Here is a 24,958-nt window from a genome sequence, read left to right as displayed (position 1 = left end):
CTGTTGACCTCATGGGCGCACGTGTGTTATATTGAGTTTAGATTGTCCTCCACCAGAGTTCAGGAGGAAAACTGAAAACAGGCACTCATTTTCAGGAAGAGAAGGATGTTTGTGCATGTGTGTCTAAAAACATGAATTTAAAAAGTATCCTTCTATCAAAAAGAGTTCTGAGCTACATATATAGTATTTTTTCTTGCACTGGGTAGTTTCTTTTTAAATATTTTCTCAGATCTAAACCAGTTCTAGGGCCTGAGTGATCCCATGTCTGTAAATGAGCGCATTGGTTGAATTTACTTTTCCTATCCACTTAAATATTGTCATCCATCTTCTAGTGCCTTTAATTCAACTGGTGCTTCTTTTCTAAATAGTAGCTTACCCCACAAATAGATGCAAGGACCTCAGGATTTTAGTAGTCCTAGGCAGTTGGTCTCTTTGGGAATTAGGAACTAAAGATGCCTTAATATGCCCGGTTTATTATTCTTACAGTTACTTGTTTGGGTTCTTTTGAGAGTGTTTCAAATATTGCAGCTTCTGGGGTATTTAAAAAAATGTTGTCCAGCTGTGGGGTCCTTAGCTTTGTTGTATGAAAATACTCAAAAATATTTTGTAAACTAACACAGGGACTGCACTATTGCAAATACAAATAACTCATTATCATACATTCTAATCTAGTGATTATGTTTTCAAGGCAATTAAGGTGCACTGGAAGAGAATTGGTTGCTCATATTATAGCCCTGTTACAATAAACTGATCAATTAACCCTTTGCTAAAAAGGATTTTTCTTTGGGTCCTTGTACGTCATGGGAGGATTTTCTGGACTTCACCACTGCGGAAATGAGATGCTTTTTGGAGCAGAGCTGTTGCAAGTTCTTGCTCCATAAGATACGGAGTGCTGACCCAAGCAGATACAGCAACAAGGCAGCTGTAACACTTCACCTGGGGGAAGCACAAGTGACATAGATAGGTTATAAGATAAACGTTCAAAAGGTGCTCTTTGGGGGGGGGATTTGGGGGTTTTGCTCTTTTATTTTTGGAAGTAAAGTTACACTGGAGTGGGGAACATAAAAAATGAAAGCACATGAATTTGAACCATACTGACAAGTGATAGGATTAGCCCCTTACAGGTGGAACTAACCCAACTTTTGCATGGTCAGTCTTGGCCTCTGGTGTTATTCTGAAGCCTTAGAATTTGGGAGTGTTTGCTTCTCTTCCTGATTTTTACTATGAGGCAGAGAATAAAGTTCAACCTTTGAAACTCTCAGCTAACACTGAGAAAATCTCCAGCATGGCTGTTCGACTGTTCTGTGTGTTTGGATAAAAGCAGTCCTTCATGCGTAGACAGCTCTCTTTTAGGACACTTGACAAATACTGGTTAGCTCAGCCTCTGGCTGTTCCTATGAAGTAAGTGAATGGCTTTTTTCTTCTTCCTTTTTTTTCTTTTTCATTTTCTATATGTTATTATGATTACACAGAGTAAATAATTCTGCAAGCAGCCAGTAGTGGAACTGAAAACACTGTCCAGCCTCCTGACTTTCTTTCTTGAAGCATAAAACCAAAGACTGTTCTCGTTATTGCAAGGAAAACAAGTTATTGAGAAAGGTAACAGCAGAATAGACAACAGCATGTCTCTTGCTTGAGAGGGCTCTGCCTAATGTGGAAAGCATGGGGTAATAGTCACTTTATTATGTTTAGAAAATAAATACATATTTGCCCACTCAGTACCCTGGAAAAATAATTGGAAAACACTAATATTTTCTAAGAAATTATGCATTTCAGACAACATCCAAGGATATTCCATTCCTTCCAGCATTCATTTACAAGCTGAGCCTTTCTTTCCTCCTGGTTCTGAATTGATACTTTAAGATGCAGAGGAAGTCAAGAAATTATACCAATCTAGATACCTGCAGTGAAACCACTGTATGTATGTCTGTGCTAGTGATAAGTCTTGTTAATGCTGCATAGAGACAGATCTGCTGAGAGGATTAGTGGGATACATTTTCTGCTGGTTGTCATGACAACCATAAATCCATGCAGCTGGCAGCTTAATCCAGTTTGCAAATTAGATCATCAATATTGAGCTGCTATATAACAGCTGGTTTAAATGCTCTCCATTTCCTTCTTTTAAAATAGTGCCCAGAGTCCAACTGATGCATTTCCAATCCTCTAGGAAAGACACCGTGTTAAACAATGGAGCAATTTGTTGCTGTAATAGCAGTGCATGACTTGGCTTATTGTCCCAAGCCCTGCATTTTTCAGGTGTTTGTAGTAAGTCATTGTTCTCAGCCTAAATTATTATGCCATTTCTGTTTTAGAGATTGTATCACAAGTTTAAGGACTCTTCAGGTCCTCATTAAGATAATCTGGTTATTGCACTGTACAACAGTGAGTGCTGATACTGTCATGACTTTTAAAACTTTTGTTGCAAAATGAGAAAATCATTAATCTCAAAGGACTTTCCAAAATGCAAAAAACATCAGTATTCCCTGCAAGGCAATTGGAGCTTGCTTGAAAATTCATCTGGCACTAAACAGTTCAGGAGAACTACTCCTTGTTTGAATTGATCCTCAGTTATAGATCCCTCTTTTATTATTTTGCAATTACTATGTTATTATTTCCATGGTACTTCCTATAGTTTGCTGAGTTGTACTCATGAACTTCAGTGTTTGTGAAAGCTTTCATGAAGTCAAGGTAGCCAGGTCCAGTTCACGTGTGCAAGGCGGCCTCTTTGTGATGCTGCATTTGTGTAAAATGACAGGCCTCTCCTCCACAATAGGCTCATATATAATGCTGTTTTCTGTACAGCACAGCTGAAAGAACGAACTTTTCTGAGTCCTGGAGGAAGTGACCATACTGGCGATTGTCTTCTCTGTCCTGCTAGGCCACTGTGAATTGAGTTAATTCTGGGCTGAGAGGGAGAGCATGAAACTGCTCTAATAGTTACAGAGGGAGAGTCCACCAGCACTTCTCATTTTTGGTTCCATTTTTATACACAACAGAGTTATGTAAGTTGTTTTTTCTTACTGGTTGCAGGTTCTAGAGAATCCTTATTTAGAAACTTGGTTTTGCAGAGGTCAAGTTGGAGTCTCTGTCCACTCATGTCTTGTCCGATATTCAGAAAGTACAAAACCTACACTGTAGAATTGAGCCTGGGGCTCTGCTCATAAATAAAGTTCCACTTCTCTGGCCAAGCATGGCATAATTGCATCAGAGGAGAACTAATTCCTTACCAGCATCAATAAATGAAACACCTAAAATGAGTAGTCAGTGTATAAATCCAGGTGGGTCGTTTTCATTAGCATTTAATAAGTCTTGGTTTTATAAATACAGTGAAACAAATGGAGCAGGAATGAACATTATGAAACAGTTTATATGCTTGCTGCCCCAGCCTGGTGATAAAGCTTGCAAGTCCTCTCTCTTTCGCCGCTCCACCAACTTCCCTGGGGTGTCATGCCACACTGTGTAATGGTGGCCTTGGGCTGCTCTCCCTGAGGCTCCCGAGGATGCCTCTAGGCGGCTTTTTCCACTGTGTTTGCCCACACAATGTTTGCTTCAGCCACAAAGCATACAGACATCACTGATCTCATACCCATGTTAATTTTATTAATTCATTACCAATACATTTTTATTAAGTGTAAATTATTTTAATATTTTTATTTTCTTGACCTTAAGCATAAGAAAACATTCTTGATGAAGTACTTGATTTAGATCTGTAGAATGCGAAAAACTTTCAACTGTCAGCCATTAATATCACGTTTTCATCTGTAACTTGGTCTTGCTGCTGATTTTTTGTCCTTATAGATTATACATTTATTATTCAAAAAATGTACAAATTTTTTTTCAAAAAAAAAAGAGGTTGCCTATCATTTTGCTCCCAACTCTCCTACACCATATGGTGGAACAGTCTCACAGTTTTACAGCCTCACTCCTGAGCTGAGGGTTGTGCCTGGAATGAGGGTCAGTCTCTGGATGCCCCTGTAGACCCATCACCTCAGTAGCTGCACGGCTCCATGAGGCCATGGGTCACCACGTGCAGCAGCCAGGCCTGTGTTTGCTCTCGCAGCACCAGTATTCAAGTCTAGGGTATGATTTAGCTCTATAGTTTCTATTTTGTAAATAAAAAACTGTAAGGTTATTTTCTCTGTGTCAGTGTTGTTTCCTTTTGGGTGCTGGTAGGCACTAAGATGCCACAGCCCAAAGGCCTGATTTTTTAATTACTGGTTTGCTTCATTGTAACATATTTGGACATATCTATCCTTCAGACAACTATTTATCACCCTGTTAAATTAGTTCTTCTCTTGGAGCACAGTATGTATCAATGATTTATTTCTTTATTATATTTTTAAGGTGTTGGTATTCTTTACATACTTGTGTTTGCATATATGTTTTTCTCCTATATAGTTTACATTTGACATTTGGAAATACCCTGAGATGTGTGCTACTGTAAGTGATTGCTCCTATCCTACCTTAAATTGCAGAGGGAAGTAGAGGGTGGGAAGCAATGAAATTTTGTAATCTTTTTTCTTAAATTCTGGTTTCTACATTTACAATTAGGGTTTTCTTTCTAAGAATGGGGTGGAAGGAGAAAACAGTTCTCGGACAATTGTTTTAATTCTCTGTAGCTCTGATGTGAATTTCTAACGTGTCTTGCTGGAGAGTAGTTTTGGGAGTGAAAGAGAAAATAGTGTTTAAAAGGTTCTAATGGCCTGGAAGGTGTAAATATTAATTTGTGCACACAATGTCAGCTGCTCTTTCATATTTTCCATTTCAGTAGGTTCTCATTGGTGTTACCTTCATAAGACCATCGTTATGAAGAACATGAAGTGCAAGATTGTAGCTGCTGATAATGTGTGCAGGTTGTCTGGGTAAAGAGCTAAAACTTCAGAGCAAATGGCATATGCTGTGCTTGCTTCTTGTTTAGGCCTCTACTGTACAACTCTATCCCCTCCTGAAAAGCACAGCATTAGGATAAGCCAGGCAGTAAATCCCTTGAGCGTTAGTACTTACTCTCAGCAGTTGCACGAGGCTGTTTGAGCTACCAAAGTGCATGCCACAAGGGCACAGGGATTTGCGTTTTCCAGGAGTCATCACTCACTCCTTAGTGTCGTGCTTTCTACTCTTGTGAAGAGCTGCCTGGAAAGGCTGTAAGGCATTTACCAACAACTTACCCCTTGTCTCATGGTCCATAGCTTGTTATACGTATGGGTACGTTGCACTGCTACACCACTGCACTGAAAACAAGCATTGCAGATCTTTGTGGGTATGTATTGCATCTTTCTGCTTGGAAGGAACTAAATTCAGTGTAGGCTTCCTTTATTTGTGCTGATGCAGCAACAGGAGAGGGCAGCTGCACTTTCCTCTTTAAGGACTCATATTTATCACAGAACCGCATTTCTACAGGTGTCGTCTAGAGGCTGGGGGTACACATGGAGGGCTCCCCTGAGGCTTAGGACATTCATGACATCTTGAAAAACTTTCAGATTCTAGCAGGATCCGAATTTTAAAAAACATCAAAGGAGAGCATTTCAAAAGTAGTGCTAACTACTGACAAAGTGTCAGCTCTTCTGCAGCATATCAAAGACAGATTTTTATCTTAATTTGAAGTGTAATCAGCTCCATTTGGTGGAGATTTCTTTTGACAGCCGTTCTCTTGTAATTAACATTGACAGCGTCTTGCATCAGTAATGAAGATTTTAAAAATTATTTTATTTCAAAGCCTTTTTGCTTATTCTTCCTTGGGTTTTTTTTGTGTTTGAGGTTTTTTTTTTTTTAATTCCTTGTGGTTTCTTGTGTTCTAGACCCCTTTTAACTGCTTGATCCCACTTGGAACAGCTGGTATCTTGCTAAGCAGAAAAAAAGATACAGGTTTCCTTTCAGAATCAAAAGTGCTGGAGTATCAGTAAGAGCTGGGTTTGGCCTTTTTCCCAGATGTGGATTATGTCATCCTCTTTGCTGCTCTTTGTCTCTGGTGACCCAGGATTTGACAACCTCCTGAGGAGGTGTTTGCCAGAAAAATGAAAGTTTGAAGTTAAAGACACACTTAGAAACTAGCTTTACCTTTCACAGGAAAGTGTAGTCATCAAGCAAAATACACTGAATATATATGGGAATATAGACTGGAGTTCCCAAAACTTCTGTACTCAATACTCAGAACAAATGCATTTTAACTGAAGCATAATTCTTGCTAAACATCACATTACTTCATTTGGGTATCTTGCATAGAGCTATTCCCACAAGCCTGATGCTGAGAAACTATTTTTTTTACTTTTCTTCACATGAAGGGGTGATAAGTCTGGTGTATAAATTTCATATATAAATTACTGTACAGCTTTGCATCACAGTCAATGAATTGTTCTCCCTCTCTGTCCCTTTGGAAACTTGCTTTAATGCTGCTTATGGTTTTCAAGGCATGCCTGTACAATAGTTGAGCAGTGACAGCATTCTGTGTGGTGAAAGGCTGCATCTGAAAACCTTCATGGTTTAGGACCGGGAGTCAGATACACCACCAAGTCTGAGTAGGTGCTCCAGTCATGAGGCTATTTTGTGGTAGCCCTTCTGACCTAAGTTCTGTTGGTTTTGTTTGTTCTGTTTGAAAACATATGAAAGTTGGTTTAGTCCAGATGTAGAATAATTTCAGGTTCTTTAAAGAAACTGAATTGTCTTTGCCTGCTCTACATAACCGACATCAGAGGCATTTACAAAAAAAGAAACTGCCTTGGTGTATTGGGTCTGGCTGAGCCCCACAGCAGACCCCCCAGTGCCGTGCTTGCACTGGTAGCCAGAAAGGCGGTGATAACACACCGCTGTTTTGGCTGCTGCTGAGCAGCGCTGGCACAGCACCCAGCTGCCTGCCTGACCTCCCCCTGCCCCTCTCACCAGTAGGCTGGGGGTGGGCAAGGTCTTGGGAGGGGACACAGCCAGGACAGCTGCCCCAAAGTGACCAAAGGGATATTCCGTCCCATATGGCATCTGCTCAGATATAAAAGCCAAGAGAAAGAAGGAGGAGGTGGGTGTATTTGTTATTTACAACATTTGTTTTCCAAAGCAAACTGCTACATGTACCGAAGCCCTGCTTCTCATGAAGTGGACAAACGTTGCCTGCTTGATGGGAAGTAGAAAATGACATATTCTGCTGTTGCTTCGTTGAACTGCTTTTATCTTGATGCACAAGTGTTTTTTCCATCATACTTTCTCCCTGCCCTGCTCTGCTGAAGAGGGGAGCAATAGAACAGCTTGGTGGGCACCTGGCATCCAGCCAAGGTCAATCCACCACACTTGGAATGTTGACTCTTATGCTATTCATAGGGAAAAGATATTGGTATCAATGGCACTTAGAAGTATAGCCAGTGCATCACTAGCTGACAATGTAGCTTCCTTAACATATGTGATGTGGCAGAATATTTTTCCTTCAGAGAAAAGCCTGTCTTGGCAGTTTCCTGATTTTCTTCTTCGTTATTTTTCCTCTGTTCAGTCTGACCTGAGAACTTCTTATTAATTAAAGCATTGGTATGGCTGGATGAGTACATTAAATGATTTTGTATGTGCTGCCCACAGTGACAGCAATATTTAGTTGGAAAGTGCTGCAGCTGTTTGGCTCTACAACACCTGGGAGTGAATGGGAGAAGCTGTTTCCATTTGACCTCCACTCCATGCTTTGCTCTCTTCAGGCAAGTGAGGAACAAGCACTGACAGTTTGTCAGGAGTGAAAAGCCAGTGATAGCAGCGGTGGGTGCTTCAATAGTGGTCAGAGCTGACAAGGGAAAAGGAATTCCAGCAACCCCCGGTTCTCTAGCAATTAGTGGTTTTCCTTGGATATTGCACATGTGAGTCTGTCGTGGCTACCCGCCTAATTATGTGTCTGTGTGATAGGTGTATTGTAAGATTTAGTTGAATTTGGAATCAGGATGTGAAATGGAAATGTTGAATTCAGGGCTGTAGTAGAGGGGAAAAAAGTTGAACATTTGAGGTTACACACTTGCATCTGACACCACTTTTATTTCACTGCTTCTGTTGAAGGAGTAGATGTTTCTCTGACGTGTGTCCACACAATGAGAAAGGCTTTCTTCTGATTTGATGTCACAGTTCAGGTCACCTTAGAGACGAGTGTAATTATCTGCAAATGTGAGGAGGAATGCATAGAAAAGTTTAAAGTCAGAGCTAGTTTTGGAGAATGCATTCAGTAAATGTGTCTGGGCTTTGAAGTCTTGCAGGTTCAACAATGACCTTGAGGTTGTGGCTGGTGGGTAGTCTACACAAAATGGTGCCGAAGAAGAGTCTGAGATGACAATTAGTTGCAATACACCTCCACAGAAATTTTATCTTTCAGAAGTGCTTTGTGAAGACTCCATAAATTTGGCAGCTTTAACAGTGAGAGTTCACTTTTGGTTTTAGTCTCCACTAGTTCTCCTAACAGTAAATACAACATGGTGTATGTAAAGGATTTCAATGCTGTGAAAAGGTACTGTCTGCCAAGGCCTTCTGAATTTTAAAGCTGATTCGGACTCTGATTCTGTTTGTATTTGTAGGCAAGTTTTACATCTACTACCATAATTTTCATATGTCTAAGACATTCTGCTAATAGAGAGATTGACAGATGTGTTTCAGTAGAGGAGGAATAAGGAGACACTCAAAAGATGTCTGTGTTTTATCTGAATTTTGGAGTGCAAACAGTAGGTCATCTGGTGAAACCATTTAAGGAAGGATGAAAAAATGCCTCTATTCACATTATTTTTTTTCTCTTCCTTGAATTAGTATGTAAGAAATTAGACTTTAAAAATCTAAGTTACTCTAAGATAATAATTGAAAGAAAATTTTTCTAGAACTGGAATTCTCATGTGGGCTGCAGGAAGAGAACTCAGCTTCATCGGGCCGTATTAAAAGTCCCAGTATAAATGTTTTTAATCTGCTTCAGTAATGTTACAGAACTTTTCAAAGTGCAAAATTCTATCTTAAATTTAGTGTTGTGATACAATGAGTTCATAATTAGCAAATGTATTGCTAAGACTCCTTTACATGGTGAGAAACTCCATGTTGGTAAAAAAATAGAGAAGTTGAACAGATTCAGTCTTCATCAGAAATGAGACTCCATTGTTTGCATCTCAGCCGTCAGGCTAGTAGTCTGGTTCCTCCAGCAATCTTCCAAGTTCATTTCCCACAGTTTATGAAACTTTGTGGTCATCTGTGTGTGTGTGTCTTAAGCATACACTAACAACTCACTAAAGCTGTTTGGCTTAACCTGTTTGCTTCTCCAAAGTAACCTATACATACAAACAGTAATTTTGTGCATTTTTTTTATTATAATGAGAAAATAAGGAAGACATCTTAAAGGAGTGTCAGGATTATCGTCATCAGGGTAGTAAACAGGAACTGTGACGTTGCCTAGAGTGAGCAGTAAGTCACAAACAAGAAGAAAGCACAGCATGGAAGGAGAGGTTGTCTTTTTGCTTTGCTTTTGATTTAACAATCTGCACAACTGGTGTATATGTTCAATTCTGTATCATGTCTGTGAAAAATTCTGGAGTTCTATATGGAGAGTGTAGCGAGTGCAAGATACAGGTTTGATGCTGGCTTTGTGGTGTGAGCAGGCTTTCAGAATAATGGTTCTCTGTTTTTTATGTTCAGTACTACCATGATCACTGTGATAAATGACTATATCTTTGCCTTTTAAGTGGTTTGTGCTACCCCCAGGTTTACAAATGAGAAACAAAAATGGATGAAGTTCTTTCTTCTAGTAAACAGTGACGAGAAACTGTTCATTCATGCCAGCCGTATGATTTAGAGGTTATGAGAATAAACTCTTTCCATTCCTGTTGAGCTCTGCCTGTTGTCACCAGATTAAGTGGTGTGATTATCTGGGTTTAAGTGCTAGATTTATGAAGAGGATGCAAGAGACGCATTTTCTTTCTTTTTCTCTCTCACCTACTGCTGTGGCACTGAGAAATGCTGCTGCCATAGAGAGACAGGGGAGTAAATATTGTTGATGGAGGTTCAGTTGGAGACCAAGCTTTGGAGGAGCTGGAAGAATCTTTACATTAGAGGCTGAAAAGCTTAGTGCCAGTAAAGCAGGCAGTTCTAGCTCAAGGCAGTGTTGACTCTGTTCACATGTGGTACATCCTCAGTCAAAATTAAAGACGGTGTCCTGTCTACTCTGAGCTGCTTGCTGGAGAATTGCTTCCAATACGTCTCTTTAGGAGCTGATCGTGAGTCTGCTTCCTGAGAGGTTTTGGACTCTTAGTGGAACGTGGTTTCTAGACTGAAGGTATAAGGGATCAAACAAGTCAAAGTCCCTGCTTGGCTGTAAATATAGCTATCTGTTACTGCACATACTGCAACTCTTTGTATGTCTTCGTTTCCAGACCTGCTCTCTGCTATCACTCTGTGGTGCTAAAATGACATAATGTAATTTGTAAACTGCTGTGAAGCATAAAAGGTTTTGGTCTTGAGTTTACAGTTCTTCACCATGCGTTATTACAATAATCAGGATGGTGGAAGGATGCCCTTTTCAAGAAAAGAGTTGCCATCATGTCTCTGAGCTCAGGGGTGATGCATCCATCATGTGGAAACTTGGCCTTTTACTGCCGGAGGCTCTGGCCATGCCCAGGCTGCCATCCTGTCCAGCACCTGGCCAAGCCAGAGTTTGTCCTGAGAAAATGTGACCTTCTGGATTGTCAGCTGCACTTCATTCAGATTTATGGGCAATGTTAAGCATTTCTTGTCTCATTTCATCTTGCTGACCTTGTGGTGTTCGTTTGCTGAATTTGGAAAATCTGTATGGGTGGTTCTGTATCTCTTGTTCCTATTTTCCTCTATTTGCAAAAGCTATTCTAGAAACCTTAGCAGGTCTTATAACTTTATATTTTTAAATGTGCAGCCATTTGAACAGCACACTCTGTGTGTTGCCTTTATTATTATACAAAAGTATTAGTATGGTTACAAAATCAGCTCTTTTTTGTCAGAATGTTTTCCTGCTGGCATATAATTTCATGTGCATACCACTTAAACAGCAGTTTCATTCTTAAGTATCTTGACAAAACCCCCACCCAATAGATTCTCTAATTTAATTATAACGATAAGTGGGAAAAAATCTTTCTCAAGCAATTATCACCATTAAAGTAGTGCAAACTATCATAATATTCTTACTCTCTAAATTTTATTTCTTTTTTCATTCTTTTTCTTAAAACACTAATTTTGACCTAGTTCCACTGATTGATTTCCTGTTGTTTCTCTTCCACTTCACACAGTAAAATGAAACTTGAGAGCTTTTTTCCCCATCACTGAGTTCTGCTGCACTCCGGCAGCTGTCTTTTCTTCTGTTGATAGAAGGCTGTTAGAAAGGGGTTGAGCATTAAGGAAATCCAGGATAGATTAGTCAGTGAATGAAATGCTAGAAGCATTATATTGTCATTATTTAAAAATAGATTGCTATTTCAGAACTTTAGTCTAATAGGAATGGCTTATAGACTTCTGGGTGTCTGTATTCTCAGATACATTTCTGGATTCTAATCTGAAATTCTCTTGCAGATTTCATCAAGGAGGAAATTGAGGGAAGGTGAGAAACTGGAGTATCTTACAGAGTTTAGCATAAACATGGGATTTTGGATCATGGAATGTGAATGGTGGTTCTGAGAGATGCCACATAACTGTCTGCACCAGGGGGAGCAGATGTTTGCTGGGAATATTATGGTTTAAAGATGTCCTAAAATAACTTAATGCTCTACTTTTGCATATCTTGGCTTTTTGCTCTATTAGTGAACCTACACTTCCTGAAATCACAGAAGGGAATTTGTATCTGTGTAATACTGTAGAGTTGGTTTATTCTTAATTTCCATTTTTGCAGGTTTGTCAAAATCTAGTCCCCAGTCTTGAGCACTGAATGTGTTACTTTGTTAAAATGTTAATGAGTATCATCTGTCTTAGCTTTTGACATGTTTTGCAGTCTTCTGTGTGGTAAATTTTACAAACTTTTGTACAGAGGCTCAAATGCCACATAATACGTATTTAGCAGTTCCAAAAATCTTTGGAACAACAGTTCCTTTTCCAGTGGATTTAATTAGAAAAATTAAATGGAAAGAACAGTGACTGGTTTCCTAATGCTGCTGGATACTCAGATTTGCGTTATTCTTTCTAATGGAGTGCAGTTTATGTAAGTCTTCAGTTTGACAAAAATAATAGTACTAATTGTACATGGTCCAGGACACATACTCAATGAATCTCAATAAGATTAGTGAAATTATATACTAGCCAGATTTACTAGCATTAACATTTATTCAGGTCAGGAAAACTTTTGCTGTTCAAGTGTGAAAACAAGGATGTTTTTAGGCATTTGGGATGTGGCAACTTTTTAGCATCACCCTGGCTTTCAGTGGATCATAAACAAGCTGGGTATTGATTGAACCTCTGAGGTGTTCCTCTTCTGCACTTTCTCAGCCAGAGGAGTATTGTTCTGTGCCTGCCTTCAAACCCTGGCTCCTTTACTGATCCTTGCAACAGGACAAGCCACTTGCCTAAATGTGTTGGGTTACAGGCTCTTCAACACACACTACTGTATTGGATATTTGGTTTGAGAGACAATATTATGAACTTTTCAGGGCTCCAAACCCAGACAAGCTGAAGAGAAAAAAAAGGTTTATTTTAGTGAGATGAATGTCAAAGCATTTAGCTGCAATACTGAAGCCAAAGTTGTGAAAGAAGAGTAAAACTAGAGTTGTGCTTCACCTTGTTTGGGTTAGTATCCCTCGCTTAGGATCATTAATATGCACCAGAGCAGCTGAAGATGAGAGAACAGTTCAATTTGCAGTAGGCGGTCTTGAATGTTGCTTTCTGCCATTATATTGTTTTTCTAGATCCTATTTTTAAAAATACCAGTCCTAATTTCACTTCTATTCTCACTCCAGTGAAAGGGGGGGGGGTCTCTAATGGGCAGCATTTCTTTGATATGCAGAGGTACACAAGCAAAGGGGGCAGAGGGCCTGCATGGATAAGCAAGGAGCTTGTAGCTAAACTCAAACAGAAGAAGGAATTTTACAGAATGTGGAAAAAGGGACAGGCCATTTGGGAGGAATATAGGAACACTGTCAGAGCATGCAGGGAGGCAATGAGGAAGGCTAACGTCTGGTTGGAATTAAACCTGGCAAGGGATGTCAAGGACAATAGAAAGCGCTTCTTCAAGTACCTCAGTAAGAAGATGACTAAGGAAAATGTGTGCCTGCTGCTGAATGAGGTGGATGCCCTGGTGGAGTTACAGAATGCCTTCTTTGCTTCAGTCTTCATGGCCAAGGCCAGCACTCACAATTCCCAGACCCTGGAGGCAAGAGAGGAGGTCTGGAGAAAGGAAGACTTTCCCCTGGTCAAGGAGGATCAGGTTAGGGATCACTTAAACAAACCTGACACACACAAATTCATGGGCCCCATTGGGATGCACCCCTGAGTGCTGAGGGAGCTGGCAGGTGTTATTGCCAAGCCACTCTTCATCATCTTTGAAAGGTCATGGAGAACAGGAGAGATGCCTGAGGACTGGAGGAAAGCCAATGTCACTCCAGTCTTCAAAAAGGGCAACAAGTAGGAGCCAGGAAACTACAAGGCAGTCAGACTTACCTCCGTCCCTGGAAAGGTGATGAAACAACTCATCCTGGAGGTCATCTCTAAGTATGTGGAGCAAAAAGGTTACCAGGAGTAGTCAATATGGATTCACCAAGGGGAAGCCATGCCTGACCAACCTGACAGCCTTCTGTGATGGAATGACCAGCTGGGTAGACAAGGGGAGAGCGGTGGATGTTGTCTACCTTGACCTCAGCAAGGCTTTTGACACTGTCTCCCACAACATCCTCATAGGTAAGCTCAGGCAGCGTGGGTTGGATGAGTGGACGGTGATGGGGACTGAGAACTGGCTGAATGGCAGAGCTCGGAGGATCGTGATCAGCGGCAAAGGCTGCGCTGCCATTCAGTGAGACCTGGACAGGCTGGAGAGTTGGGCAGAGAGGAACCTGATGGAGTTCAGTAAAGGCAGGTGTGAGGTCCTGCCCCTGGTGAGGAACAACCCCACACACCAGCACAGGCTGGGGCTGACCTGCTGGAAGGCAGCTCTGCGGGGAAGGACCTGGGAGTGCTGGTGGGCAGCAAGTTGCCCATGAGCCAGCAGTGTGCCCTGGTGGCCAAGGCCAGTGGGATCCTGGGGGGCATTAGGAGGAACATGGTCAGCAGGTCAGGCAAGGTAAGCCTCCCCTCTACTCAGCCCTGATGAGGCTGATTTGGAGTGCTGTGTCCAGTTCTGGGCTCCCCAGTTCAAGAGAGGCAGGGAACTACTGGAGAGGGTCCAGCAAAGGGCTGTGAAGATGATGAGGGGACAGAAGCATGTCCCTTCTGAGGAAAGGCTGGGAGACCTGGGCCTGTTTAGCCTGCAGAAGGAATGAGATGGGATCTGATCAATGCATACAGGTATCTTAAGGGCGAGCGTCAGGAGAATGGGGCCAGGCCCCTTTCAGTAGAGCCCAGTGACAGGACAAGGGGCAATGGGCACAAACTGCAACCCAGGAAGTTCCACCTGAATCTGAGGAGGAATTTTACTTTGGGGGTGGCAGAGCACTGGAACAGGCTGCCCAGAGAGGCTGTGGAGTCTCTATCTCTGGAGATACTCAAAACCCGCCTGGATGCATCCTGTGCAGTGTGCTGTAGATGAACCTGCTTTAGCAGGGGCTTGGACTAGATGATCTCCCAAGGTCCCTTCCAATGCCAGCCTTCTGGTGATTCTGTGATTAGTAACTTATAGCCTGCAGGATGCCAAATAAGATCAGACCACTTCCTGCTAAGCTTCTTGCCGAGTCTTGAAGACTTACTGTGCATTAAGCAGTTTCCAGAGGTTAGTTGACGCTTCAGTGATTCTGGTGAGCTTCTGCATATTCTCCTGCATGGCTCTGTGCCTGCAAAGGTTGGGGAGGGCTTAAGGATGGCAGACGTGGTGCAGAGGTTTGTCAGTACATGGTGTCCAAATACAGTTTCAGAGGCAGGAGCTGGTGTGAGGAGTGAGTGGTCGTCATGGTGAGAGGACCACACTGGTCTGAGAAGGTGGCATGCTCATATATTGCTGCAGAAATGTGGCTGGGACTGGTTCCCATTTCAGTGTTATTTTCTGATAGGTTCTAGAGATTTCCAGTCTAATTGTCAATTAGATAAAAAGCACAAATATGTGTCTTGCTTTCTAGTTGTTTTTTTTTTTTTCTTTAAATGTTCTAAAAGTTCTCAGTACTGCAGTCACTTTGAGCCATTTAAAATTGGCAAGGACTGTTGCAACGACACTTTCAAGGTATTTTTTTCAGCATTTGTAAAACCAAGCAGACAGTCTTTATGGTGTTGCTCTGTTTCTCTGTGGCTCCTACCACTTTTATGTGGGTATTGTATGTCTACATCTACACCTTCTTTTAGTCAGGCTTAGTAATACAATTACTGTAATGCAGTGTTTTATTAATGTTGATTCAGGATAAATCTCAAGTGTCTCAGACATTACTCTGAAAAACTGGAAATGCCAGGCAGTATAAAGTACATTTCAAAGTGCAATGCAGGATTTGTATCTTTCCAAATACCTCCCTGGAAAATAATAGCAACTGCTTATCTTCTGCCCAGTTCCATTTAAAATTTGCCTTATGAATAGTTAAGCTTTTACTACATAGTACTTTTGAGGAGTGCATATAATATTGATGCAACTAAATTTGATTACCTTGTAAAAGGTAACCAGAGTTATTTCTATTTGCTACAGCCCATCTAATAAGTGGGGAAGAGTGAAAGAAAACTGTGATAGACATTATAAACCAGAACATTTTCTTTTTCCTTTTTCACTTGTATGGAAACACGTTAGGTTTCTCTTTCCTGCAAATAACAGCAGGGTGATTTCTAAATATACAGTCACTTTCTTGAAATAAGTAAAGACTGATTTCCTCAGTGATTTCAGTGGGACTCAAAGTACTGCCTACTTCTTAATTCTTGTACTATAGCTTGATTTTTCCAGAGAATTTATTTTATTTTTGCTGAAAGCCTATGAATCAAATTCATTTTTTAGTGAAGTAATTGAATTAGATATAAATTTTGTCCTGTTATTTAAAAGGCTAATAAAGACTTCGTTGCATCTCTGTTGCCTCAGAGTACATGTTTAATGGAAGCTAGTTTTACCTTGGAAGAACAATTCTGTGGCAAATTGACCAATATTTATTACACCTCATTAAGGAAATAAAAGAGATTGGCCAGGTTAAAATTTTGAGAGGGTGAATTTTATTTCAAAATACAGTCAGACTTCAAATTAATCCCTCCCACGTATTTCAAAGACCTGGAAAATCAATGAGTTCTGCTAATAAATTCTTCTTTTGTCTTTGCTTTTAATGTAAGTTTCTGTGTAATTCAAAGACTAATTAATTCTCTTTCTAGCTGTTTTTATCATGCAGATCTGCAAAAGGATGAAAAGGTTCCCCTCCCCCCCCCCCCCCCCCCCATATTTTAGTTTCTACTTCACAGGTCTAATGTATTAGCTTAGTGTAGTTAGTGTTACCTTGATTGTTGTGCATTTATTTTTTTTTCAATATACCCCATGCATCTGCAGACTGTGGATTTGATGTTAGACTACACCAGCTGGGCAGTACCCAACTTGGCATCAGCTCAGCTGGGACTGGGGGTTACATCTCAACACTGACAGGTCTGTGCAGCCTGTCTTCCTTGATGCTCTTGTCCAAGAGCTTATTCCAGCCTGTCAGCAGGTAACACTTGGGGAGGTGGAAAGGTGAGTCTGTGCTGTGCCCCAACACCAGTACCGCATGGACTGCCTGTCAGTAGCCCAGCAGGACTTCTCTGAGCTGCTGCTGTGCTTATGCTGGCTGAGCCTGATGGTCCACCTGTTAGGTGATTTTCTGTGGGCCAGGTTGTAGCACTCCCTGGACACAGCCAGTGATGCCTATTAGAGATCATGGTGAGAGCTTTTAGGTGTGGGTCACTGATTAGGGTACACCTAGGAAAACCCCTCTATTTCTTCTCTCTGCTCCTGGTGAGACGGAAGCTGGGCTAAATGAACATGGGAGCTTGCTTGGATATATAATCTTCCACCATGGTGACCTGTGTGGAGTGGTGCTCTCCGTGCTTCTGCCTGTCTCTAGTCAGCAGCTGTGGGAGCTGGCTAGTCAGAGCTCAGGTTCCATCAAGGAAACATCTGTGCTTGTCTTTAGGAGTCTATCCCAGAATGAGTGGGGGATCAACCCAAAAGATGAGGATTTCAGACTGCCTGGTGAGGTTGGGGGAGGACACTTGATCAAGCATCCACCTGTATTCTGCCTCAGTATGCAGGGCTCAGGCTTATTAAATTTCTGAATTTAGGTTACAACATTCACTGTCATCTCCTCTTAGTTACAATTGTGTTATAAGTTGTGGGCTAGAGCTAGTGTGTTCCATGGTGGAGATTTTTGGTTGGCTTTTTTTTCCCTTTTTACATCAGGATTTCTTATTTTCTTGGGTTGGCATCAGCATGTAGAATAGGCCTTTTGTTGCGAAGGAGTCAGTACAATACAACCATTTTTTACCTCCTCCTGCTTCCCCTCTTGGTTCTGTGGTGATCAGTGAGGTTTTGCATGGAAGCCATTGAAGGTGTTCGTGTTCTGTTTCACCAAGCAATGGGCAGCAGGAAAGAATAGAAAGCAGGAAAGCAGTGAGAGAGTACATGATCTTTCATATTCTTTTTTGTTAGCCTTCTCTTTCACTTTGTCATCTTGAAGGTAGTCTTGCATCTGTGGTCTAAGATGTGCACAGAGGACAGCAGAGTGCTTTGACTTGACTCTAGTTAGTGTGCTGACACAGCTTGCCAGAAGTGACTGGATTATCCCAGTGCCTGCACATTGTTGTGTGGCAGCACTGGGAGGTTTGTGGAAGAGGTGAAGGTGACATGCCCTCCAAGTGCTGTGTCAGACCCTCGGAAGATCTGCTATTACAGTGTGGCCCATATGTAGTCTCTTACATGTTGGTACCATTGTGCCTTGTCACCATGTACAATGTGATAAATGAGGTGATAAAAGGAGTGAGTGCTTAACTCACTATAGCACCTGTTACAGTCATTTTCTTACAGTTTTGTGGTGTATCATCTTGTGTTTAACAGATAGGCTTTCATTTAACTGAAAATGCAAATAGAGCTTATGCATAGTCTGTTGTACATGGCCTATCTCCCATTTCATTGTCCTAAACAACAGTTATTTCCATCTGGCACAACACTGGTTGTACTTGCATGGCTATAAAAGTGTGTTCAGTGTTTTTTTATATTGCCTTGGCCAGGATTGCTGCGTATGTTAATATTCCATGTGTGGAAAAACAATGTGTCTTAGCAAGGATATTTATAAGGTCAAGAATTATGTTGATCACATCTGGTTTTCATCAAACAATAATTGGCAAACTGAATGCTATGCTAACTAACAGTAGTAATTCTGGGATGTACTGAAATGGGTGGCATGCGGGCCTGGGCAGAGAGAGCAACTTGTTTCTGGAACTCTCCACAGCCACTGTTCATATTTTCTCCTACCTGAGCTGGGATCATACAGGTCTGCGTTCAGCCTGTAACTGTGCTATATTGTGTGTTTGGAATCTTTTTTTTTCTAACAACCAATACAAAAGCTCAGGGGTGCGTATTTTATAGTCACTCCATTTTCTGGCATTCACAGAAATAACACTGAGAGTGCTTCTTACTCAAATCCAAAAAATGTGGTCAGGGCAAACCTTGAACAAACATCGCTTTCCTTTGGCCACCACAGCTGTGCACTGAATCAGTATTACTTGAGTAGAAGTACAGAAGTGGAGCTATTAATTTCCCTGTGTTGATGAACAGGGTGTGTGTCTGCACAGTAGATCTTTTGTGTCATATTCAGTCTGTGGTACAGGTCTTGTGGACTCATCACCATGAGTTTTGCTGGGCTCTCATCTTTTATAAAAGATCAGTCTTCTAAACATAGGAATATGCTATGTTGTTGTTATTTCCTTGCAATAACCGAACTTTCAAAGCTATGGTTAAAAAAAAGTCAATGTTTTTCTTATGAACGACTTAAAAAAAATCCCTGCTGCTTCAAATTCTGTTCAGTTCCACAGTTGGCTCGTGGTGTGTATAATATACTAATCAGGAGACAAGCTGTTCTTCAAGGGGAGTCAAACAAATCAAGCTAATTCCCTACCCTAGGGAAATAACTCCAAAATCCTTGGGCTAGACAGCAGAGGGGCTGAAAAGGGAACTCTAGTGAATGTGTTGCAATACCCAATGGCATCCTCATAAACCCCCCAGTTACTCAGGATTTGAGTAGTAGGAGACCATCCAGTGTGACTTCCTTAATTTTCACTGGAAAAGGAACTGCAGAAATTTAAGCACACAAAGCTGAATGTTATTTTGCCTCTCCGATAGACAGGCTTAATAAAAAAGACCAAATTGCAAAGCGCAGTGCTTGGAGGGAGCCCTGGTCTTGCTGTTTTTATGTTTCCATGTGCTCCATTCAAAGCTTCTTAAAACCAGGTCACTTTTACATACCTGCCAAGATGGGATTTTAGGAATCAAAGTCTGTATATCCAGTGATCTCTTCTTTTGGTTTGATCCTTTTTCCTTTCATTCTAAATTTCCTTAGAGCTAGGATCCAGGGTTTAAGCTGAGCCTGCATCTGAAGCCTGAGGGTATTTAGCACTTTGTAGAATAGGACCAGAATGTCAGTACCTGGAAATATTTGAAAACCAAGGTTAAACACGAGCAGGGCTGGCAGAGGTCTTAAGGACTGATACATCTATTCACTCTGTCTTATGTTGCTTGTTTAAGTGTTTTTTTCTTTTGCTTTTTTCTTTTTTTAAAGTAATAATTTGGTCAGATAAATTCTCCTAAAGTTTTTCAGGTCACCAGCCAGCCAGACTGGAGAAAAAAATATAATCATTGTATTTGGATGACTTCTGATTTCCTTGTTTCTCCTGTCTGTCTTAGAATTATTTTCCTTTGCAGTCGGTGCCCTTTTGTGTGATATCAGGGTGGATTGTACTGGTTTAGATTACAGGAAGGAATGCAGTCCATAAATAGATGGTATACATTCTGCTAACACCAAGATTACTGAAATAGCTCGTCTTAAAAGACAGGGGAAACCTAGCCAGTTAGCCAAGTGCCAGGAGATTGCAGGGTTGACGATTAGTGGGAAGCCTGAAAGGGAGATTAGTGGTAGGCTGTGCCCTAAAAAAGAGCATGTTGAGCTCCAGGAGAAATTTGGCAGGGACAAATTCTGGAAGAACCATGTGCTGATGTCTTAATGCAGTTTTGCCTTTCTCTTGACACCTCTGTCCCCACAAGGTCCTGGCATTCCCATGTGGTGTGTTTGTCTCTGTGATACTAAATGTTCACATAGACTGGGCTAGCTGCCTTCTCTGCCTTTGCCAAATGTATTCAGGAGGGGCTTGTATAGGTCTGTTTGAAGGAAATCCTTCTTACACAGTCAGCCCTTTCTGTACAGCCAGTTAACTGCAAAGGCTCTGATGATTTTTGAAGAAGATGGTCTTTAGCTGGGTGACTTCTAATGATGAATAGGCTGGCATTTGTAAAACAGCTATCCAAAGCATCCTGGCATGTTTGTTGGGGGCTTTTCCCCCCCACCATTAGTAGCAGTTTTGTGTTTCTGTTTCTGCTTCTGCAAAGAGCAGAATTGTCCATACCTGGCACTCTGGAGTGTCAGGCTATAGCCATAAGCTACACCTCTTCTTTAGTAAGGTGATGAGGATGTCTCTGCCCATCCAAAGATAATTAAGTAACAGTTTGTAACTGTTTGTAACTGTAACATCTGACATTGCTTATGGAGTTTTCCAGATTTTTCATAGGGACAACCTGAGCTCTGTAGTTTTCCTGAAGACCAAACAGCAGAATGGGAACAGAACTCAGCCTCTTTAATACCTGAACCACTGTGGTGCTGTACAGCAGACAAGTGGCTTCCAAAAGCCCTGCTCTGCCAGCATGCTGGCCTCCATTAAAACTGTGAAATACAGTTAATTTTCATATAACAAGCTTTTTGTTGCCTAAAACACCCTTAAAATTCTGACGTGAGACTGGTTAAAACAGAAAACAACTATGGGCCAGAATTTAGACAATCCTACAAGAAATCGTCCTTTCTCCAAATGGAGGAGAACAAATAGAGAATGTAAGGTTTGGATTTAGGTGAGGTTTTGGTTTGTTTGGGGAGGGGGTATCCTTCCACATAGATGTTTCTTCCCTGGTATCAAATGGAAAAGTTAGAGGGAATATTTGGTGCTAAGTGAGGCTGGTTTGATGGCAGAATAATGAAGACTTTGTTCAGTTGCCACCCTCCCCAGGATTTGGCCAACAGTTGTTGCACACATACAGTATTTGTCAGGAGTTTGACTCTATTTAAAGCCACAGAATAATGTATGAATATTTAATATTGTTTTATACTTCTGTCAACCATGAAAACTGTGTTTTTCTTCAAACGAGAGTAAACCAAAAAGAGTAACTAAGAGTTCAAAGGCATCCTGGAACAAGTACATTCTCCTTCCATTCCACTTACAAACTGTGTCAGCTGTAAGTCTGCAGTATGCACGGTAGGGAGCATCCCTGGCTCAGGGAAGTGACAGGGAAAAGTGACGGACCTTCCTGTACCCTGAGGATGAGGAGAAGCCAGGTTCTCTACCTCCCCTGGGCAGAGCTGTTGGCAGTGTGGCTGCAGTATGGAGAGGTGAAGTGACTTGCAGAATCACTCACATGCATCAGGACAAGGAGGAGCTTCCCAGAGGCTGGGTCTGTTGCCTCGGCCCCTCTGGAGAAGCAGCAATTCCCATTTAATGAAATCACCACCGGCTGCCTTTTCTTTGTGTATGCAGTGCCTTTGGCCTCTCATCCTCTTGCTTACACTGGATATTGGGGTTTAGAGGGCAGCCCCACCTGTCAGTGTCACATGCCCTCTTCTAGTGTGGCACCTTAGGTGACTGTCTACCTTCCCTAAGCTCCAGGCATTGAGTTACTTGTCTAATTCTCTTCCCCTCAGTGTGGCGAATCTGTGCAGGGTGGCAGTGAGGTGCCTTCAGTTTGTCAGCTGGGCAGTGCTGAGAGCAGGGGAGGTGAGCACTGCAACCTTCGGCTTTCTTGCCCAGCTCACCACCCTCAGGCACGTGGCTGCATGATTAGCAGTTGCTGATCAACTCCTATTTTTCAAGGTTAAAGAAGGAAGGTAAAGAAAAAAATAGTCTACTGCTTTAAATGTAAGTGATTGCTTGTGTATTTAGAATGAAGACTTCTTCGTCTGTGTTGCCAGAGTTAAGTTGGTGAAATGGTATGTGGTGTGCTGTCATGCTGTTATGTAAATGTTTTAATGACTTTCTTCATCTGTCTGCTTAGGAACACCATGCGTCTGGCAAAATTTTGAGAAGGCTCAAGGCGTTAAAGAAAGCTCATCTAAATAAAGGAGGGTTAATGTGACATTGCAGTTACTTAATCCTGTATTGTCCTGCCATGTGACTGGCAGGGATACTGAGGCACAGCATTTCTTTTGCCCGCTGCACAGAGTATGCTTTTCCTGTCATCTTCTGGGATCAGTTGCTTTGTTAAACATGCCCTGAGGAGGAAACAGAGCAGCAACAAACCTTTTACAGCAAGGCTTCAAGGCACAGTGACATTTCCAAGGCACAGTGACAAGCTCACAGGCTGAAGAATGAATCAAAGGCAAACCTTACGTTCGGCTCTTGGATTGGTACCAAAGTCAAGAAGGACTACCCTTTTAAGGTCAGCTATTCAAAATGAACTGGAAGCATCTGGATTTATTCAGCATAGTTAATCAGCTATTTGTTTGACCTTTATATATCAAGTTAGTTTTCAAAGCAGCAAGCTAAAGGCTGAAAATTCATGTCAAATGTTTTGCATGTGTCAAATGTACTGCATAGACAGTGAGCAGCTCGGCGCTTTCTTGCACAAAGTTTACAGTTTTAATTGCAAAGCCTTTTTTACCTTGTAGATTAAGATCCTGATATACTAAATCTGTTAGTCAGGGACGGATGTAAACAGTTTCCAGTTTTATCTCTGGCTTTGAACAGAACTGCAATATGTAGATATGCTGGATTTGTTTTTGAAATAACTTCCAAAGATGGACCTTCAGTAAGCTGGTTGGGTTTTTTGCTAAGTTTGTCACTGTGTCCATTATGCACAGGATTGCATATTCATACAGAATTATTTCATTTAAACTCCTTATCCAGCCATCTTGTTAAATGGGGAAATAAGTGATTACTGTACAGACTATGACAACAGGATATGTGAATGGAGGAATTCTTGGAAAACATCGCTATGCCAAGTGGCATCGTGAGGACAGTGGAGAAGACGATGGGCATCCAGAGTGCTATGGAGGCGATGAAGAGGGCAGGCAGCACAGGCTGACCCCATTTGAGAAACTAATGCAGGATATGTCCCAGAATGAAAAAGTTGTGAAAGAACTAACCCTGGGAAAGAGACTTGGCTTCTATCGAGTCAGAGGAGAAATAGGAAGTGGGAATTTCTCACAAGTGAAGCTTGGAATTCATTCCCTAACCAAAGGTAGGTTAGGGTGGGTGGGTCACCTGCATGCTGAGCACCCTAGTTCTGTAGGTATACATATGGCCCTGTTTGGAAAGAGAGATGCAGTCTGAACTTTAATTACTCATATAGTTTGTATGTGTCCTTCTTTTGTTGTTGAGCAAAATCTATAGGCATGGTCACAGATAAATGCTTAGGTTTGGATTAGGCTTTAAAGAAACCAGAAACATTTTCTCTAGATGGCACCTATTGCAAGAGAAGTTAATCTCCGCACTTCATGGAGTTAATGTATCTCATCCCATGGCTCAAACACTCCACACTTACAAGCATGGTGCTGTGCCTCCCCTCCCTCAACTCGTCCTGTCCCTCTGCCTCTTCCTCTTCCCTGCCCCAGCTCATGGACTGCACGGGTAGAGGTTGTAAACCCCCAGGGCAGCCTGGTTAGGCATGCTGCTGCCTGCAGTTAGCACAGCTTCCTTTGTTTCATCACAGATTTTACTAGTATGGATGAAGCTTTCATTTGATCACAGTCATTTTGGTGAGAAATTTTATGCCTGCTTTACTGACCCATTTGCAGGTGGTTCATTACTGTAAAAAGCTGAGACGTGGCTGCTGAGCAAGTGCAGCTCAGGTACAGCCAAACCAGGGTTTGTGCTGAATTGTCAACTACCTAAGTACAGAAAAGCACCCTATATCCGCTTCTAGGAAGGACTAGAAAGGCTAGGTAGCATGAAGAGAAGACAGAAGTTATAACTGAGAACTGGTCTTCATCTGTCCTGTTTTTTCTGTCTCTGTCTGACAATAATAGAAACTGTTCTTGTTTTCCCCCGGGGTGAGTATTCCCTGGATCTTTGTACACTACTGCCTTGATTTTTTTCTTATAGTCTTTGACTGTCTTTTCTTCCATCACCTTATAGGTGAGAGAACGAGATATGCCCTAAAGCCTTCATGTTGTATCATCTGTTATTTTCTCTAACCACCTCTTTCAGCCCAGACTGCAAAGCTGTGGGAACTCACATTTATCCTTCGTGTGCAGCAGTTGTTGTACTGGGAATAAAAGCAGGGAACTGACAGTATTTATTTTTCCTAAATTTAAGTCTGCCTATGCCTAACTGGGTGTGGATTTTTTGGTTTTGCTTGTCTCAGAAAAGCATGTCTATTCTACTTGGCCCATATCAAGTTATTTCCTCTTCTGTGGGTTTTTTTTTTCCCCAATTTTTTTTTTCTTCCAGAGAAAACTGTCTTGTGCTTACTGTTGGAGGAAATGCTGCTCCTGTACTGGGAACAGGGGGGAATGCTAGGGAAAGGAAGTTACAGATTTGATCTGGATGAACTTTGACCTCTTGAACTTAACTGACAGGTTACTTTAGCATTTGAATAGAGCTGACTGAAAAATTTTGAGTGTCACTGAATATAGTAAGCTTGGGC

The 24,958-nt window shown here is 41.5% G+C and overlaps 1 protein-coding gene across 2 annotated transcripts in view; it reads left to right on the top strand.

Annotated features, from left to right (window-relative positions):
* Positions 1-24,958, top strand: part of NIM1K (NIM1 serine/threonine protein kinase) — a 31,939-nt gene that overhangs the window by 799 nt on the left and 6,182 nt on the right. The window contains exons 2-3 of one of the 2 annotated variants that reach the window (XM_055790404.1): positions 22,367-22,750; positions 23,218-23,551. In XM_055790404.1, the coding sequence (XP_055646379.1) occupies positions 23,260-23,551 (292 nt within the window). In that variant the 5' untranslated portion in view covers positions 22,367-22,750; positions 23,218-23,259. The other variant, XM_005241966.3, reaches the window with a different exon arrangement.

This window comes from Falco peregrinus, chromosome Z (assembly GCF_023634155.1).
Source record: "Falco peregrinus isolate bFalPer1 chromosome Z, bFalPer1.pri, whole genome shotgun sequence".
In the NCBI taxonomy this organism is placed as follows: Eukaryota; Metazoa; Chordata; class Aves; order Falconiformes; family Falconidae; genus Falco; species Falco peregrinus.
The sequence above is the reverse complement of the archived record's forward strand: the minus strand, read 5'-3'. Positions and strand labels throughout refer to the sequence as shown.